This window comes from Channa argus, chromosome 22 (assembly GCF_033026475.1).
Source record: "Channa argus isolate prfri chromosome 22, Channa argus male v1.0, whole genome shotgun sequence".
In the NCBI taxonomy this organism is placed as follows: Eukaryota; Metazoa; Chordata; class Actinopteri; order Anabantiformes; family Channidae; genus Channa; species Channa argus.
In genome coordinates, this window is record NC_090218.1 from 8,231,545 (window position 1) to 8,246,251 (window position 14,707).

General features: G+C 38.9%; 1 protein-coding gene across 1 annotated transcript in view; it reads right to left on the reverse strand.

Annotated features, from left to right (window-relative positions):
- LOC137108101 (rho GTPase-activating protein 26-like) overlaps nucleotides 1-14,707 on the reverse strand; it is a 69,833-nt gene that overhangs the window by 25,532 nt on the left and 29,594 nt on the right. The window contains exons 2-10 of the mRNA XM_067492413.1: nucleotides 9,835-9,930; nucleotides 8,468-8,529; nucleotides 8,200-8,271; nucleotides 4,815-4,916; nucleotides 4,590-4,700; nucleotides 4,048-4,152; nucleotides 3,271-3,400; nucleotides 2,679-2,779; nucleotides 616-710 (exon numbers count right to left, since the gene is read on the reverse strand). Coding sequence (XP_067348514.1) covers nucleotides 616-710; nucleotides 2,679-2,779; nucleotides 3,271-3,400; nucleotides 4,048-4,152; nucleotides 4,590-4,700; nucleotides 4,815-4,916; nucleotides 8,200-8,271; nucleotides 8,468-8,529; nucleotides 9,835-9,930 — 874 coding nt within the window. The remainder of the gene's footprint in view (nucleotides 1-615; nucleotides 711-2,678; nucleotides 2,780-3,270; nucleotides 3,401-4,047; nucleotides 4,153-4,589; nucleotides 4,701-4,814; nucleotides 4,917-8,199; nucleotides 8,272-8,467; nucleotides 8,530-9,834; nucleotides 9,931-14,707) is intronic.

A 14,707-nucleotide genomic window follows, 5' to 3' on the forward strand; every position in this document is an offset into this window, starting at 1 on the left:
TTGCTGAAGCCAGAATCCCTGGATGTTCTATTTTTTGATCAAAATCAAATGAGCTGGATATGTGATACACGTAGGGTATGTAAGTTCTGTTGCTCTGGACTCACCAAAGGATGGGTAATATAACCAAAGACAACACCTTCATAATCCAGTATAGACAGTATGTTGAATGGTGTATTTTTTTTTTTTTCTCTTTCCAAAGGAGAAAGTAGTTCGGCTTTTGCTTTTGATACAAAATTATATCATCAGCATAAAATGGGAATTACAGTGCTGAGTTGGAAAAAGCTGAAGAACATTTTTATCCTCCATTCTACACAGACAAGACAGTTTACATACAGGTTAGTGGCTTTTAAGGTCACAAGAGTCACCACTGAAACACTGAAAGCAATTTTAATTAACAATATGTACAAGTTTGAGAATGTGAATGGTGCCTGTAAGCATCAAACATGTTCCCAGAGACTTCAAACGCATTCATTTTTGCTGCTGCAGAAGCTACAAATTAAATAGTTGAAATGAATGTAATATGTCTTGCTAATAGGAAATCAATTTTTTTTAAAAAAGAACCGGTTGGAGACGGATCAAATGAAGATTTTGAATGGGAAACACACACTTACTGACCTGTCCACAGCCTCCACATCAAAACAGAATCTTTTTTCTATCGAGTCTGTCTTCCTCCTGGTGCATGACTTCAGAATGAAGCTCTCCTCTTCTCCCTGACAAAGAGAGAGTAAAAAGAGAAGTATTACAGAAGCAGTCAGAGTTTTATTTGCGCTCCACATGACAAGAAGAGTAGATTTCTGAAATAGCCAACTGCATTTTATTTTGTTAATTAACAACACTAAGGATGAAGCTGTGCAACTTTTACTTTTTTAAACAAATGATGTCAGTGCAATAACACATCATTTAAGGGCTACATCCACAAAGACATTTAGGATAGTACCTCATTGTGCAAGTCAAACTATTTAACTAATATTTATATGTGTTTATATGTGAGGAAAACACCATTTATTAAAACCAATGCACAACAGTGAGCAAAACGAAGGATACAACAATTAACCAGTTTGACATACACTCAGCACCTCTACTGTATTTTGGTTCCCCATTCTGTAAGTTCCAATTTTTTCTTTTTTTAAATTCTCATTTGCCCTGACTCCAATTACCGTAATTAACCAAAAAGTTCTGTGGCAACTCAGTTTGGGTTATTCAGTGAGTAGGTGGAGTGATATGTAATTGCACTTTGACAAAAATACTTGGATTCATGCTGCGTACTCAAAATACGGTTTGGACACGCTGCACTCACATCTATTAATGATGCTGTTGAGGAAGAATTTGTTTTTTTCTTCTTTCTAAAACTAGTATCTCCATGTAAGACTTCACACTGGTGTAAAATGAAAACATGCGTCATAAAGACCATCTCAAAACAGATATTTTCTATTGATAATTTCCCGTCAAAAGGTCATTGTAGCTTTCTTAGAATATCTCATGAAAGGTATTATCAGGTATTAGGAATTATAAAATAAATTAAAAAAAAACCACAACACGCAAATAGTCAGTGAACAGCTGTGGTGCTGAACAGAGTAGAGTGGGTTAATGAGTGTTGGAGAGCAGCCCACTGGGATGAGCTCAGTGAGAACAACTGCAAGCCCGACAATGGGACGATAGCCTGAAGTTACACTTAGGCCAAAGGAAGTTCCTGTGTTTTACAGGGCTTTAGCTATTGTTCATTTTGGAGTGTTTTCTCCCTTCAATCTTCTCTTCAGCAGGTAAAAGTCAAAAACTTTCCACATTCTCCCTCTTGTGAGTCTCACGTTAAGTTGGCAGTGTGTTTCAGATCAACGTTTTGCTGCCACGATGAGGCTTCTCCCAGTAACCTTTGATGCTTTTCTATGCAACCTGGAATATAAAATATTTCTGTGCACCTCCGAATTCAATCTGCTGCTACCACCATGAGCTGTGTCATCAGTAAGGGTTAGTGGGTCTGTTCACAGAAGCTGACATGCAGCCCAAGGCATGACACAACTTCCACGGTGCTTTACAGATGAGCTTGTTTGGCTTAAATCATGATTGGATCATTTCTTCTTCTACATTTGGCCTTTTCATCACTCTGGCAGAGGTTAATCTTGGTCTCATCAGTCCATAAAATCTGTTCCAGAACTTTTGTGGCTCATCTCTGTACTGTTCTGCAAATGCCAACCTGGTGTTTGGATCATGCAGTGTGGCATCTATATTTCTGCTAAGTTTTTAATTAAATAGTGGATCATGTGGAGGTTGTAGGTCACTGACAGTTATTATTAGCCATCGTTTTCCTTGGCCAACACGTTCTATGTATGTTGCTCATTACACCAGTAGTTTCTTTCTTTGTCTGGACAAATTACTATACTGACTGTGGCAAATGTTTGGGCAATGCCTATGTTTCCTTTTCCTTCTTTTCTCTGATGCAAAATTGCTTGTTTTTCCAGTCGTCACAGGTAAAATTCAAAGCTATGTATTGCTTGAACAATAAATCCCACAAGACACACTTGGGTAGCAAAAAACACCTGCCAGACAAAAACTAATGAATTTGTTTATGGACACAGTCACAAAGAGAGATGGCTACACAGATTGATGGATGGATTGACACCTTGTCTGTTTAGTGACAAAATGTTTTAGTGCCGTGTATTAGAATGGCCAGAGTTACTCACCATTTTCCCTCCTGATTTAGGGTCAAATGGTACCATGGTGACCCTCTTAGGCTCACGATGGTATGTACAGTAGTACTTCACCCAGGTAGATACAAATGACCCTGAGGGAAAAGCAAGAAAGAGATGAAGAGAAATGAAGCGAGACAATGGTTAAAACAAAAACACTGGGGAAGAAAACCAAAATGAATATGGGAAATGGAGAAAAACATAAACAGGGGAGACAAGGTTAAAACAAACAACAAATACACGACGAGTTCTTCATCAGGGCTGCTGTAGTGCTAGACATGTTACCATAGTAACTGCACGCGGTCAGAGCTGGTGTCACGTCTCCAGCAGATCGGACTGGACTTCATCAGCCGTAGGTTAATTAAAGTTTGTTTGTTCTGCTGCTGCTGCTGTGTGCGTGTGCGTGTGTGTGCATGTGCGTGTGCGTGTGTGTTTGAGAGATTTCCAAACAAAACGCTCTAAAATAAATGTGCTTTGCCTACAAACACACACATACTCATTCATTCATGTTACCATGGTACTGCAAGACTGTAAATTGTTGCTGATTTGTGCCGTCATTGTAAGACGTTAATGGGATGATACATACGCTTCTCCTGTACAAACAGGTATCCCTCCATGGTGTGGTGGTTGACAGTCTTGTGTTCATGTGGATCCTCTTTCATCTTCCTCATCAGACTCTCCACCTCTGAGCGTGTGCTCTCAAAACGGTTCCTCGTCTGTCCAAACACAAGCACAGACGTGCACATGTCTTTTTAATCCTGAGAAGACTCAACTTGCAGCAACAGCAACATTTTTACTTAACAAATTATCCTCATAGAAGTAGTAGTAATGTAAAAGAATTAAAAGTGATGTCAAGGGTCCTCCTGGTAATAAACATTATTTCCAGAAGACTCTTTGACTAACTGACCTTTGAATTTCTCAAAGCCTTCAGCTGTTTCACATTTGGAGACTTATTTTTTGTTTGACCTCTGAACTTTTAACATGGATGCTTCAATGTTGCTTTTTAAGCAAACCAATCTTTTAAGTTGCAAATTACAACTGAGAAATTTAGTGAGGCCCCTCCATGCTCTTCTTTTGGCCAAAATCTAAATAAATATGTGCGAAGGTCTACACAACATTTGTACTTAAAATCACATCCTCATCGATCCACATCGAACGGAAAAATTGATAAATCCAACCGACACATCTTAGATCAACTGCAACTACTTAATATGTTCTAGCTTTTTTAATTTATACATCCATGAATCAATTGCATTAATGTATTATTATGAGCATTACTTAAGGGGTGTGTGTGTGTGTGTGTGTGTGTGTGTGTGTGTGTGTGTGTGTGTGTGTGTGTGTGTGTGTTTAGGTTTGAGCTTACATTCTGTATGCTGATGGTGAGGTCAGTCTTAAAGTGGTTAAAGTCCTTTGCCAGCTCATAGCCATGGTGATAGTAGGTGAAAAGGCCTTGAAGAAATGCCAACAGCTGAGGATAGATATAGAAAATATGTTTGAGAAAAGGATAAGAGGAAAAGGAGAAGAAAGTATAAGAAAGTGAAACAAGAAGCTCAAAATTCAATGTTTTAAATCACAAAACTTAAAGCAAGGGCAGGAAATTAAACCTATTTTTACTTTCCTGCAGAGCTAAAAGTCAGGTTTTTGTTGGCCATGTCTGCAACAAACGGTTTTTACTTCCTCAGTGAAAACCAAAAACGTGCCCTCAAGCAACGCACCAAAACCCTAAACCAGTCCTTGTCAAAAACATTTGATCATTATTGTACCGAGAAGCAGCTGTGTCTATGTCAAAGTAAATAAATGAATTAAATAAACCCCTGCAGAAAAAGAGCTTGTGATCTCAGCAACTTTAAGCAGCATATAACAATATGCATATTACATAAAAAGAAAAAACAAGTATCGTCTTACAGGCTCCACAAAGTCAAACATCTTTCTCTCTTGGACCTCCTGCACCTTGAAGACGTATTCCAGAGAAACCTCATAGAAATGCCGGCGAACATTGTCTACCTGGTGGTCCGCCTACAAAAAGGAAGTTAACTTAGAAAACTGACATCTCTGGAAAACGGGAGAAATGTGCCTAACAGTTCGGTGAAAGAGGAAAGAAGTTAAGTCAGACACATTACAGCTTCTTACATCATGTAGGTGCGACTCTTTCTTCTTTGCTGACAGGCTCAGGTGCTTCTCCAACACTGCGCAATACTTCTCTGTCTCTTTGTCAAATTTTTTTTTGGTTTCCTGTAAGAGACACAACAACAACAACAACAACAACAAACAAGGCACTATGTAAATCCAAGCCCAAGAGAAAAGACCATCTTTTTAAGTAACAAATGTGATAGTAAATGTATAGTTTGGTGTTGATGGAGCCAATATTAATAAAGCAGTCATACTAAAAACAAAGAGAAAAAGGTGTACTTTAATTTAAGCTTTCTCCTTTCTCATTGCAGGGTTCTTTTTTTTTTTTCCAAGGAGTCCAGTACAGCTGGTTATAAATCAACAGGCTGTTTTTTATTAATTATGAGATCACTGACATGGGAGAGAAGGATTAACGCACAATAAGCCAGGGACAGAAAGAGAAGGGTGTGTGTTGTATATAGAGATTGTAAAAGGAAAAGTTACTCAAAGCTGTTTGAGCAGTGAACACACAGAGGTCAGGGTGGGTCTCCTTCTGTTAGAGAGGCCCCAGGGTGTTATTACTGTACATCTGTCCTGGCTTGTCAATGTTACTGGATTTCTTTTTTCAAAGCGTACAACCCGACGGGGCAATGTTGTAAATCAGTGAGCAATGAGATTACATCGACGTGATAAATTATTAAATTAGAAAGTATTTAGGTAGCCGGCTTTGCCTTTTGTATTCCTGTCCGGATGTTCGTGATTGGGCAACTCACCTTAAAAGATAAAACTCCCCGAGTGGTGAAAATATCAATATGTTGCCTTGTCAGTTTGTACTGAGACAAGCCCATAAGGTCAACCAGTGCTGCAGTCACATGACTCAAGAGTTTCATTGCCAAGTCAGTTTCAACAAGTAGAATCCTTTGGGCCAAGGGAGGAATCGATGGCAGCTGCAGAATGCATCAGAGATGAAGAACATCCCTCTAAACAACAAGGCCTCTGCCTCTTTACTGTCACTAAGCAAAACATTACTCCTACAACTCTGTATCTTCCTCACTGAGGGTTCCATAGGTTAAATTGGGGTAAAAACATAGGAAAAAAGCCTATTTCAGTATGTAAGAAACTTGATTGCGCAAAAAATTATGCACCCAAAAGCAGTTTTTTAGCATATATTTTTTTAAAGAAGCATTAAAAATGCTTCAGTTGAAGCCATCTCTATTCTCAGCCAGAAGGTGGCGATGTCAGTCTAGTATAATAACTGACAAGTGAGGACTGTCTTTTTTTTTAAATTTTCCGGGAGAGTCAAGAGGATAAGCATTGTAACCAGACCACAGCCGCCGCTCTGCCATGTCAACAATTACTATGACATCCCAACTTTATGCCAATGCTCCATCACCACCTGCCCGTTTCTGCATACAATATCTAAGTACACTAACAATAAAAAGGAAAATACTGCATCCGCTCATTTAAAACACCCTTAACAAAAGCCGTATCTGCTGTGTCCTGTTCAGTGCTTACCGATTTAAATGCCGATGCACGGCTCATTGAAACAGCGTTCAACTGAAACAAGTTCTTAATTTGACCTCAATTAATGGGACCAGCAAACCACGGCACTTCCTAATCCTGAAGCTAAAAATAAAAACCTAAAAGGAATCTTTGCATAAAATCAATCATTTTGTGCTGATCTATTCAAACTTTGTATCAACAACTCGCAAACATCAATGCAGCAACCAGGTCATTTTAGAGAGTATATTCCTAATGTGTTCCCTCTATAACGGTTGCAGAATTGACATCTTTGTTTCGGTTCTTTCTAAGCATGAGCTTGACATTGCTGGCACTATTTCTTGTAGTCTTAAATACATGGCTGTGCTGATTAAATTGAACATGCACTGAAGGCATAAAGAATTGAATTACTTGCTACGGCTTTTTGAGACCGGCCTCGCGCATCAATGCGATTGGCACCGATTCCTTGGAGTTTCTTTAAAGAAACTATGTAATGTAAAACCCTGAATGATTTAAACATATTTTTATTATTCTTTATCCACTCGCTCTAATTTTCCTAAAATTTCTCTTGTGTTACAGAACTGCCAGCTTTAGGACTAGGTGAAACTATGTCAGTCAAAGATGATGTTGGTTCTTTTAGGGCTAAACTGGGATTAGTATATCCGCAGAGATTATGCATTCACTTCTTAATCTTGCCATCATATCACAATCAAACAATGACCGGCTATATGGGAATGGATTAGTAGAGTAGGCACAACTAATGTGTTTAAACGTCTGTGTATCAGCTACTCATCCTTGTCCTATGGCTAATGACAGCACAAAGCAAATGCACCATGACCTGTTGTAGGGAGATTAGTAAATATGCCGTATTTAAGTGTTTAATCACCAGGGAGGGGATTTGGGTGTAGTACTCTTCTCTTAACTTACAGTGTGGTGCCACTTATTTCTAATATCCCGCTCCACAGTGCAAATGCTGAGTTTGAATGGTACTGCACGTGTGAGGCTTTGTGAGCTGTCAATATCTTTACACAGAATGACTAAACAGGGAGAAAGTTGTTTCACGTCCAAGATTCAATGATTAAAATGTCAACGTCGGACTGTTTATCTACTTGCTTACTTTTTTTTTTTTTGTTCAAATGTTTCCATACCCCCTGTACAGTCACTTGGGGTATAAAAGATTTATCCTCGCTGAAACGATAAAACAACAGCAGCTATGCCGTGAGGGAGCCCTGCTGGTCTCTTAGACCCCCCACCCCCCCAAGTGATTTATGGCAGGATTATTTTATTTCTCTAATCTCCTATCCAGGTCATGTACTGATAACAAAGACTTTGTTAGACACTCAATATGGGAGTACAGACCCTGACATATGCAGCCTGTATTCAGCGCATCTTTGGTTTTATAACTTCCCCAAATTATCTGGGTGAAGGGACAGTGTTTGAAGATGGTGAACTTCACAAAACCCTTTCAGCTGTGCATTCAAGGCAGAATATGTTATCATAAAACTAGATAAACTGCAGTAAAGTCAACAAAGTGGTAGAGATGTGGATGTGCAGGTGTTGCTGAAACTGCAAATACACATCCAGGGATCCAAATCTCAAAAGCTGTAATCCATCAATTTTTACATCCAGTCTGCTGTGATCCATAAACCACATTTAAGTGATAATAGTAGCATTTCATGCAAAAAGTATTTACAGTACTGTTTAACCCAAAGTGTGTAATACCACCAACTGTGTTTTGGGTGGGCGTTGTGTCTGTCTGTGCTTCTCAAACAGCTGCAGCAACATTAAAAGGATTTTAATGATTTTGTGGTTGACGTTTCACTGCCAGCATAGATGCATCAATACTGTCGCACCGTACTAGTGAGGGTCATTTTTGTCGCCGGCCACGTGACTGTCACCTCCTTACCTTAGCTGCACTGATCTGCTCTTTCCGGAACCGCTCCAGAGGCATAATCAGCACATCATTAGCATTCTCGATCTGGAGGCACAAACAAACCCACAAACAAAATGAAAGTCATTTACCGTATTAGAAATGTGTCCTGCTTTTCAACTGAATCAATTTGTCTCAAAGAGATCAGCTTTGTCCGTTCACAAAAACTGGGGAGTCGTATCAAGCTCCCACTGCCTCCTACTCAAGAAGTGTAATATCTGGTACAGGTTGTCAGGTCACTCACCATTCGCGTCCTCTCATCCTCCAGATTCTGAAGGACTGTTGCAAACTCTTGAAGAGACTTGGCTAAACACAGGTAGATTTGCAGGGGAACAAAAGATAGAAAGTAAAAGTTTCTTAATACTAATGGTGGCAGAATTACAGGCAAACAGAAACAGTTTGATGTGTGTGTTTGGTGAAGGTTGGTGTAGCTGTGAGGAAGGTGTTTTCTTTCTGTTCCTGGAGCTTAAAAAGGTCATGACACAGCAAAAATAATTGACTGGAAATGAAACTGGAATTTAAAAGGACTGGTTCATTTTTTAAAAGGAGCTCAACTCATTGCACGTTTCCCACAGCTTCTTCGTTTAGGGCCGGAGTTTCCACTGCAGGACTTTCAGCTCAATCCTAATTATTCACACAATACAAAAGTGTGATGTTGCCAATAATAATTACAATGAGATTTTAAACTCACTTTTGTAATACACCAATCAAAAGTATTTATTTTGACTGGATACACTGCAGATCAGTTTAGAGTGAAAAACCCATTGTACCAGAAAGAAGAAATTAGTTTGGACATGAATGACTATGAAAAATCTAAAGCCAATAGTGCGTGGAGCAGCATCTGTTCAGGAAAGATAGGCAGGAACAGTTAAACATCAGGAGTGGGTGGTTCAGGCCAGTGAACTGCTGTGGTCTGCACGGACAGAGCCAGGCAGCATGAGAGGGTGTGGTGACTGTCTGTTGTATGTTTCTCAGCAGGTTGTTTGGACAAAAACAAGCATTGAAACTCACACTGTGACTTCATGGATTTAAGAATTATATTCTCATGTACAGAAAGACATTATAGATCCATCTATCCATTATCTAAAGCACTTAGCCTCTTAAGGGTCATAGTGGTGCTGGAGCCTATCCCAGCTCTTACTGGGAGAACAGCGGGGTACACTGTAAACAGGTCATCCTCTCTCAGGGCTGACACATAAGGACATACAGAGACAGACAACCAATGAGAGACATACATGTCTTTGCAATGTGGGAGGTAACCAGAGCAAAAGAAAGATGAATTAGTGACCGCAAAAAGATAGCCATCCTCTGTTATTGTTTTACTAAAGCTAAACAGGAAAAGACACGACAGTTCTTGGGTTTATAGGAAATGTCAGGGAATGTGACATTATCATTTATGAAAAAAAAAAACTTTCAGACAAAAAAAAAGAGAAAAAAATGCAGTTGAGGCATAATTTGAGACTCTGAAAATCAAACTAGCCCCGACATCAGTGCTGATACGCCGGTTTTATTTCTGAGGGTATTAATGAGACAGCACTGTCTACTGTCTGTTTAAAAGCAATCCTTTGTCTGCCACTGTCACGGTATTGGATTTCATATCAGCAAGCTCACCTATGCATATCTCATCATCCGTCTCTGCGTCTCCAATACACTGGAATTTGAAGTCGTTAAGAGAGTCGGCAAACTTCCTCTTGGCCGTTGACAGACCTGAGAGAAGGGAAAAAACAAAAGAGCGAGAGAGTCAGGGTTTACTGAGGTTTTATTTTACCTGTGAGAACAGCTTTTTTTTTTTTTTTTAAGCAAAACCCATATTTCATGTTAAATGCATCTTATTCTGTGGGAGTTCATAATGATTTATCCACGAGTCTAAAATGTCACATTCTTAGTTTTAAAATTGGTTACCTGGCCTCAAAAAATATACAGTAATACCACCATGAAAGCGAATATTATTCTTTGTCCTGATTACATTTCTCATTCTGTAACTGAGTGGAAAATGCTTCACTGCAGACAGGAGGATAGTCTGAGTGGATCCCAAGTGGCGTTAGTGATGAAGGTTGACAGCTCCTAAATGTGTGTGGTTTGTGTGTCTGTGCTGCAAAGAGCAAGAACTTCCAACAATCTCACGTCACATCAGCCAAGTGAGGCAGTGAGACGCTTTGGACAGAAGGAGGCCTTTCCAATAATACATGAGGGGAGAAGAGCTCCTAGGAAACAGGCAGTGACTTCGGCTTGCTGTCCATTTATATTCGGGACAGGGCAACCTTCACTTTAGCATTTCCTGTTGCCCGATTGGCCGAGGTCAGCCACACAGAGTACACTTATTTTAGAATGCACAGATACTGGATGCATATGATTTATAGTTGTAGAAATATTTAGAGAATGACCATTTATATTAATGCTTTGGCCAATGAATATATAATATTTATTTACAGTTTTTCTTTTTTTTGTCAGAAACAGCAATGAGAGTAACAAATTGAAGCAGTCTAGCCCAGCAGACAGTGCCCACTTTCCCATAACAAAGACGTGTACGAGCAGTTGTGCATTTCGGTAGCAATTTTTTAACTATAGATGGAACTTAACGAAATCCAGACAAGGATGCAGAAAAAGAGACAGAAAAGAAAGATCAAGACTTTCATGGAAAGACAGATGGGAGTCAGGAAAAGGACAGTGAGTGTAGAGAGAGAAGACAGACAGAGCATAATTGGCCATGTTCACATAAATACCACAGTTCCTCCATGCAGATTTGTGTGTGTTTGTGTGTTTGCGTGTGCATGTGTGTATAAATGCTCAGAGAGATCTGCTGCCGCTCGCCAGTCAGAGAAATGAACTGCAGGCCTCTCTGCTCCTGCGCGTCCCGCCAGAAACTCACACATGTTGGCACAAACACACAAACACAACTCTCTCTTTTTCGCTCTTCGGACTGGGTCACACACACACACTGTGGGATGTCCGTTACTTGAGCAGTGAGTCACAGTGGCTCCGCAGCGGCAAAACAACTAACGTATGACCAAAATGAGACCACACTCCAACCTTGAAGGATAAACTGCGGTTTTTAACTGTTAGTGTAGAAATCATTCAGCTCCATTACTCATAGGTTGGGACACATTATATTAAAATGAAAACCATAACAAAAAGCGGCATGGCTACAAGGAGTGTGGACTTAGGAGGAAGGCAGTGGATCATTCCTCATCTTTCATTTTGATGAATTGAAAAAGAACAGGCCTAATGAGCCGCTCACTGACAAAAAGCTTTGCATAAACGCAAATGTGTAATTTTGAGTCATATTGTTAATAAATCAAAAATGTAAGTACTATGTCTAAAACAATTACCTTTAAAACTTGCTGAACTTGGCAAAATCCAAAAGGGTTTGTATTAAATAATCAAACTTACTATAACAGATACAACTGTAGCAGCACAAGTAGTAGTACTAGTAGCATAGGAGAGATAGATTCCACATTAAGTTTGTTCTGAAAAATTCACATCAATTCCTCAAAAAAAAAAAAAGAAAAGAAAAAGCATTAATTTAACAAAGTTCCAACTTAACCATTTAAGTTTAATTGGTTACTTTAAAAAAGACCTAAATCTTAAATTTAAGTTTACCTTAAGTCAAGCATCAAATTCAATTGGTCAGATTTGGTCTTTCCTTATATGAAAATGTAAGATACTGGATAATCACTGAAACAATCAAAAGCAAGGTCAATGCCGATGCTGATTTAAACTTTTATTAGGAATTATAATATAATTCTATCATATGAATGTTGACAGTGTTATGCAAAGTGAGTCACTGTATTGTATACAACATCGTAACCCTCTACCACATAGCCTGGTGCCATCGTAAGAGAATTAAATGGCTGTTTAAAACGTTCCTGTCATACCAAATTTTGTCTTTACACAAAATAGACAGTTTTGCCTTCAAATTGAACCAGTAATTCTTTGCTTTCATTTTTCTAACAGCTTAAAGAACATGTAGCTTTTTTGTTTGTTTATTTTCTTTAAAGTCTTGCCGCAAACTGAAACTCTGATCCTGAAAACGGCATGAATTATTACTGTTCTTTATTTTTCGGACTCATTATTGGGGCTCTCAGATGCTATTTATGCTAAATTGCGGTGATTCGATACTATGAGCAATATCAGCTACGATGTCGGTCCACATCCAGATGTGTTGAGTTTATTGCCATCACTCAACAACAGTAACTGATCTGATACATCTGCATTCATGTGCTGACACTAATATGACATTACTTTTTTATCAGTTATGTGATAGTATTGCTAAGGGGATAATCATAGTTTTTGAAATTTAACACAAACAGTTTTACTTTTTATCACTTTGTCTTAAACGGCTGTTACTCTGGGACCTATTCCACTTGAAAACAATGACTTCAAGTTGTATCACCCAAAGCTATGAAGAAAAAACAAACTCACTAGTATGAGTTTCTGTTTAGCTTTCTTGCCCTTGGAGCATGTTTCACTGTACATTTTGGCAAATAAAGTGATGAGGTAACAGATGAATAGTTTCTGGCTCGTATATACAAACACATCATGCGTGTCGTATCACGCCTAGTGCCATGTTCTTGACCTCTGACACACACACACACACACACACAAAACAGAGCTTGCAGTTCCCTCAAACCGTGTTTTCAAATCAAAAACACATTGTGGGCTGATATAATTCTGAAAGATCACGCCAACACAAATCAATTACTGCAAGACATAAAAAGAATTACATGCCACAACGAGTACATTGTCCAGAGAAGCTTTTATTATTAGAGAATACCTAGTTAAGGATGCAGGGAGCAGTGATACCTTACCATTTATGGTAGCTATTTCAATGCAGTGATTCACAAGTTTGAGCCTCATTTAAAAATACATTTAACAGGAGTGTGTGATAAAAAAAAATCAGCAACACCAAAAGAGGACAATGTAGTCCAAGCACCACACCATCACTTCTTAGATGCACTAATTTCTACTAATTGCACAACCCATTGCACTGAGTGGCTGAAAAGCAGTTTGGCAATAGGAATTAAAAATGAACTTACACCTAGTAGTATTTATCCATGCAGTAGGTTTTATTTCCTGAGCTTTTCCAGATGTTTAGACTTTTTCCTGCCAAGTTACTTCAAATCATGCAAAGGCTTTGGGGTTTAAAACTGTCAGTCAGTCATTTCCTCCATCAGGACAATACGGTTTTTAAAGAAAACTGCTGACAGCGAGGTCAGTGAATTATTCTCAGTAACCAAGACAATGGACACAACAAACTATTTTCAAATTTACCTTCAGTGCATTGTGATAACAGCATGTTTAAGAGGTCTACATTATATCTCTGAGCAAGCAAAAACACAACTAAACTAGAGCTTCTCTAGTCCACACAGGAAGGACAGAAGTGGGCAGTGACGGCTAAAAATATGTCACCCTGTTGACACTCACATAAATACAATAACTTGGGACTTTATGCATTCTTTGGTTGTAACACATTGTAGTTGCCACAATAAACTATCGAGATGAATCCAATCGTACCTTACATCACATACTTTTGATATTATGGCTAATATTTGTATTTAAATGATTGTACAGTGATTTGGGGGATGTGTTAAATGAGCTACAAACAATTCTCATGTTAGTCACATACAGTATATTGGAAGAGAAATAAAATGCAAAAAAGTTAAAACAACAAAAAAAGCTCTCCATTGTGTGTGTGTGCACGCTGTTTTTCAATTCACTTAATCCTTATTACTTATACATGAGGTTAGTAATAAATTTTCTTTACCAGGTACATTACCTAGTCAACTAAAAATCACCATCAGCAACAGTTTGTATTATCTAACGGTCAAATAAAACAAGACAAGATAAACCAACAAAATAACTAACTAAGAAAACAAATTCCAGAATGTGAAAATGGGATAAATGATGACTTGTTTATTACAAGCCAATAAACCCATTAAAGTATGTCTGCATGCTCAGCTGTACCGTTACAGGTGCTGTGTCACTGCTGTAACATTTACTGTAGGGCTAAATGTGAAAGGCAAGGCCTTGGTGGTTTGGGTACTACTGGAATGAGGCATTCTGCTCACAAACGGAACAGAAAAAAAAAATGCTTAACTGTGTAAGCTAGAGACAGAATGAATGTGTAATTAACCACAACCATGCAGCAGCACAGTACAAGGGCCTGCTATGCATATTAACTCTCTCACTCACACACACCCACTCAAAAGAATGGGCCTGTGTGATATCAACAGGATATCCAACAGTAGTTTGAAATGTACAGTAGCTTTGTTCCACAAGTATGTGAATACAAACCCTATTCATCAAGTGAGGCGCACGCACGCACGCACGCACACGCGCGCGCGCGCACACACACACACACACACACACACACACACACACACACACACACACACACACACACACACACACACACACACACACACACACACACACACACACACACACACACACACACACACTTTTGTGCAGACAAAGATTTCAG